We start from the raw sequence: 5,805 nt of genomic DNA on the forward strand, positions 1-5,805 counted from the left end.
GGTGCGTTGGCGTTTTGGCCTCGGTTTATGCCGCAATTGCTGCGGTGTATCGACAGCGAAGACCCTCAAGTGCTGCAAGCTGCTGCATTTGGTGTGCAGCAAGCAGCAAAGATAAAAGATTTTGCTGCTTTCGTTCCCGATGCAGCAAGACATCTTCTTGCTGCTATCAACAGAACTAGAGGAAAGAAAAGCAAAACGCAGCTTGTATGCTGCTGCTGCTGCTGCTGCTGCTGCTGCTGCACTTGCTGCTGCTGCACTTGCTGCTGCTGCTGCTGCTGCTGCTGCTGCACTTGCTGCTGCTGCACTTGCTGCTGCTGATTCTCTTGCTGTTGCACTTGCTGCTCCTGGTGCTGCTGGTGCTGCTGTTTTAGCATTGCTGCTGCTGTTTTAGCATTGCTGTTTCTGTTTTTGCTGCTGCTGCTGCTGCTGGTCTCACTGCTGCTGCTCTCCCTGTTGCTACTCTCACTGTTGCTGCTGCTGCTGCTGCTGCTGCTGCTGCTGCTGCTGCTGCAGGCAGCTCTTGATAACGCAGTAGCTGCGCTAGGAGATTTGGTTGAATATCATAGCGCAGCTTTAGGAGGAGACGCAGAAAGAGTTGCAGACACGTGGATTTGCTGCTTGCCTCTGAAGCAAGACGCAACAGAAGCAATTAGAGTTCATCAGCAGCTGCTTGATGCACTCAAAAGGGTAATCTATCCTGCTGCTGCTGCTGCTGCTGCTGCTGCTCGTGCTGCTGCTGCTCGTGCTGCTGCTGCTGCTCGTGCTGCTGCTGTTCTTGCTGCTGCTGCTGCTGCTGCTGTTGCTGCTCATGCTGCTGCTTCTGTTGTTGCGCTTGCTGCTATTCTTGCTGCTGCTGTTGCTTAGGCTTCTGCTGTTGCTGCTGTTCTTGCTGCTGTTGCTGCTGTTGCTGTTGCTGCTGCTGCATCTGTGCTGGGGTGTGGGGTTGAGGCGTTTGATTTGCTGCTGCTGTTCGTCTTAGCTATGTGCTGCATATTTATATTTATTTATTTTTATATTTTTAAGTGTATTTATGTATTTGTTTATTTATATGTTAATATATATATATATGTATTTACATATTTATAAATTTATATATTTATTTATTTATATATTTATTTATATATTTACATATTTATAATATTAATATATTTAATTATGCGTCTTTATATTAATATTAAAATTTATGTATATATATTTATATATATATTTATATATCTATTTATATAGATATACACATACATCTACACACATATTTATATTAATTTAATTAACTAATTAATTAATTTAATTTAATTAATTAATTTAATTAATTAATTTAATTAATTAATTAATTAATTAATTTATTTATTTGTTTATTTGTTTGTTTAATTTGTTTGTTAGGATCGCGACGGTTTTTTCTCTGCTAATTTGCGTCGGGTAGAGACAGCTATATGCATTTTAATATCTGTTTATAAAACAGCATTTATATCTGCTGCAGCAGCAAAGGAGACAGCTTTGCTGCTGCTGCAGATAAGAGACAGCAGCGAGCCAGCGCCCTTAGAGCAGCTAACACAAGCATTAACGCCGAAGCAGCGTAAAACATTAAAGAGAATAGTTGAAGATGCTGCTGTTAACAAATAAATAATATTTAATATAATATAATATATTTATATATTTATATATTTATATATATATATATTTATAACAAATATAATATATAAAAAATATATATTAATATTTATTATATACATGTTAATGCTGCAAATGAAGCAAATAAAGAAAATATTAATATATATTATTTATATATAATTAACAAATAAATAAAACAAATATAATTATATTATACAGAAACAAATATAATAAATATTACTAATGAAGTAAAGCAGACTATAAATATAATAAACAAACAAATGCTAAAAACATAATAACACAATGAACAAACAAATATAACAAAATAAATAAATAAACAGGTGAAGTAAACAAAATAAACAAATTAATTAAATAATATACAAATAAACAAATATAACAAACAATACACTAAATAATATGAAAGGAGTAAACAAATAAAATATATATTTTATACAAGCCAGAGCGACAGAAACAAACAAATAAACAAATAAACAAATAAATAAACAAATAGATAAATAAATAAATTAAATAAATAAATAAATAGACAAACAAACACATACGCGCACACGCACCCACAGCACTCACGTTAGCAGCAAGCCTAGCTAGCTATCTGGTTGGCTAGCTAGCTAGCTAGCTAGCTAGCTACAAGGGTCCCTCCCCACACAATTTGACGGGCTAGCCTTACAGTCAAGACGCTAGCTAGCTATTCAGTTGGCTAGCTAGCTAGCTAGCTAGCTGGCTGACAAGCTAGATAGCTAGCTAGCCAACTCCTGCTAGCTAGGTAGGGCTGCAGCTAGCTAGCTAGGGCTGCAGCTAGCTAGCTAGGGCTGCAGCTAGCCAAATGTCTCGCTGTTGGCGAGTAATGTTATTCTTCATTTCTTATTTATAGTTTAAAAAATTATTTAATTTGTCTTTTTTTTGCTGCTTCGTTTTGCTGTCTCCTTTTTGTTTTGCGGTGGGGGCAGCAAGCAGCTAGCAGCACCAGCTAGCTGTAGTTTCCTGCTGCTGCTGCTGCTGCTGCTGCTGCTGCATCTAGCTAATCTAGCAAGACATAAATTAGCAGTAGTGCAGCAACTACGAATTAGTTGAGCTGTACAGACACCCCAGCGTTGAGGTCTTTTGCGGGGCCCCCTAGTAGCAGAGCGCTAGCAGCAGCAGGCTGTTTGCTGCTGCTGCTGCTGCTGCTGCTGTTACTGCTGCTGCTGTTGCTGATGATGCTGCTGCTGCTGTTGCTGCTGCTGCTGCAGTGTCTCTGAACCCCTGGTTTAAATATGATATCAATTGCTGCTGCGTGTACATACATACACCCGAGAGACCCAACAGCAAGCAGCAGCAAACAGCAGCAGCAAACAGCAGCAGCAGGCAGCAGCAAGAGAGCTTCAATATGTTTTAGGAAACTCTTCGCTGGGGGCCCTGTTTGTTTTTTGTGTTGCAGCTGCATGCACTGAGTGAGTAGGGCTGCTGCTATTGCTGCTGAGTTGCTGCTGCATTGCTGTTGAGTTGCTGCTGCTTTGCTGCTGAGTTGCTGCTGCATGCGCGCAGCAAAAGCAGCCCCGTGTTTCGCTGCTGCAGCAGCAAAGCAGCTACAAAGGAAATTCCTCTTGCAGCAGCAACCCAAGCTGTCTCGTCCCCCCGCTGCTGCTGCTGCTGCTGCTGCTGCTGCTGCTGCTGCTGCTGCTGGTGTGGGGTCCTCTAAAGCAGCAGCAAACATACGAGTTTATAAGCCCCCCTAAGCCAAATGCAGGAGCAACACGTGCTGCTCTTGCTAATACTGCTGGGGTGTATGCGCTGGAGACGAACCCCACACGATCCCCGACAGAAGCAGCAGGCCGGCTGTATATATCTATAGCTAGCAAATGCAGAGGCGTAGACAGCAGCTGTACAGAGACGGGGGTTAAGAGTTGTGCTGCTGCTAAACATCTGGAAGGTGTTATATCTGCTGCAGTCAAACGGCAGCCAAAGAAATAATTGCTGCTGCCTCCTGCTACAAACAATAACCTTCTATACAATGCACATATACTCGCCTCCTGCTGCTGCTGCTGCTGCTGCTGTTCCTGCTGCTGCTCTTCCTGCTGCTCCTGTTGATGTTGTTGTTGTTGTTGCTGTTGTTCATGTTGCTGCTGTAGCTGCTGCTGCAGTTCCTGCTGCTGCTGCAGTTCCTGCTGCTGCTTTGCAAGTGCAGCGACTGAAGCAGCAATGAAGGGCGGAAATGTAAATGCTGAAGCAACAGTTAGAGTGTCTCTGGCCAAGAAGAGAGCAACAGAAAGGGCTGGGAAGACTTTAGCAGCAGCAAAAGGATCGCAGACAGCGTAGAGCCGCGTAAAGATAATATCTTTCCGAAGCCCTAACAATATATTACAAACAGCTGTGCATGCAAGCTGAGGAAGTGCTGCTCTTGCTGCTGATGCTGATGCTGATGCTGCTGATCCTGAGTCCCCTGATGCTCGTGCATCTTCTGCTGCTCCTGCTGCTTCTGCTGCTGCTGCTGCTGCTGCGTCTTCTGCTGCTGCATATCCCGCTGATGCAGCGTCGCCTGCTGCTGTTGCATCTTCGCCTGCTGCTGCTTCGTCGCCTGCTGCTGTTGCGTCTTTTGCTGCTGCTGCATCTTCTGCTGCTGCTGCGTCTTTTGCTGCTGCTGCGTCTTTTGCTGCTGCTGCGCTGTTGCAGAGAGTTGCTGCAGCATTAGCAGTAAAGTATGTCCCAGCATACACTCCAAAGACAACACGCAAACCCCTGTCTTTGAAGAAAGCTGCAGGTCTTGCTGCAGCAGCAAACACCACCCGGAGCAAACAAGAAGATAGAGGGGGGCCCCCTGTGCTGCTGCTGACAATACACCTATCTATAAGAGCTACCACGGGTGCTGCAGCAGCAGCAGCGCAGCAAGCAGCAACTCCGTCTTCTATCAAACGAACGCCCACAACACCCAATTGCCCTAAACACCTCCAGCTACCTGCTGCTGCTGCTGCTGCTGCTGCTGCTGCTCCTGCTGTTGCTGCTGCTGCTGACGCTGCTGTTGTGGGAGCTGCTGGCGTTCCTCCTGGTGTTGCTGCTGATGTTGCTGATGCTGCTGGTGGCTGTGCTGCTGCTGCTGCTGGTGTCGATGCTGCAGCTGGTGCTGCTGCTGCAGGGCGGCAAAGCGATGCTGCTGCTGCTGCTGCTGCTGCTGCTGCTGCTGCAGCTGCTGCTGCAACGGAGGTCTTCTTATAATAATCCTTATTCCTATTATTATTATAACTATTATAATTATAATAATAATTATTATTAATATTAGCAGCAAACCCACAACTAGCAACAAAAGAACAGCGACAGAAAGACGTGAAGTTTGCTGCGCTCTTCATTGCATAACAAACTCATTATTAATATTATTAATATTAATATTATTAATATTATTATTATATTTATTATTTAATAATAATAATATTATTATTATTATTGTGTATTGTTATTGATTATAATTACTGTTTTAATTATCAGACAAGAGCACATACACACGCATGCAACAAACTTTGCTGCTGTTGCTGCTGTTGCTGCTGTTGCTGCTGTTGGTGTTGCCGTTGCTGTTGCTGTTGTTGCTGCTGTTGCTGCTGTTGCTGTTGTCGTTGCTGCCGCTGCTGTCGCTGCAGCTACACGGCTTGTTGTTGGTGGTGCTGCTGTTGCTGCTGCTGTTGCTGTTGCTGTTGCTGCTGCAGCTACACTGGTAGTTGTTGGTGCTGCTGCTGTTGCTGCTGCATCTGCCGTTGTTGCTGCTGCTGCTGCTGCTGCCGCTGCCGCTGCTGCTTCTGGTTTCAGTAGCCGTGCACGTGCAGCAGCAGCGCCTCGTGCTCTTCTTTATTTTTTTCTAGCAATTATTAGTTATTAATTATTTATATTTAAATTAATTTAATAGTTAAAAACTATAAAAAATAGACAAAGCCGCGATCCTTTAATCTCCGCTCAAAGCTGTCAACTTCCAGGTGACCCCACAGCAAAACTAGCTGTTGTTTGCTGCTGCTGCTGCTGCTGCTGCTGCTGCTGCTGCTGCTGTTTGCTGCTGCTGTTTGCTGCTGCATCCATCTTCATATCATCGCCAACCCATATAATAATAATTACAAATCAAGTGTTAAGCGACAACAACTGCGGCAGCAGCAGCAACAGCAGCAGCACCAACAGCAGCTACTGCACCAGCACCGCCAGCAGCAGCAGCGGCAGCGGCAGCGG

At 44.1% G+C, this 5,805-nt stretch overlaps 1 protein-coding gene across 1 annotated transcript; it reads right to left on the reverse strand.

Moving 5' to 3' along the window:
• Positions 1-2,798: 2,798 nt before the first annotated feature.
• On the reverse strand, positions 2,799-5,661 carry EAH_00047330 (hypothetical protein, conserved; the record flags this gene model as incomplete). The annotated part of the gene is made up of 4 exons (XM_013394579.1): positions 2,799-2,860; positions 3,629-4,369; positions 4,549-4,820; positions 5,567-5,661. 4 exons carry the CDS (start codon positions 5,659-5,661, stop codon positions 2,799-2,801), a joined length of 1,170 nt encoding a protein of 389 aa, XP_013250033.1.
• Between the last annotated feature and the right edge of the window lie 144 nt (positions 5,662-5,805).

Source organism: Eimeria acervulina, genomic scaffold (genome assembly GCF_000499425.1).
Source record: "Eimeria acervulina Houghton genomic scaffold, Eah_scaff722, whole genome shotgun sequence".
In the NCBI taxonomy this organism is placed as follows: domain Eukaryota; phylum Apicomplexa; class Conoidasida; order Eucoccidiorida; family Eimeriidae; genus Eimeria; species Eimeria acervulina.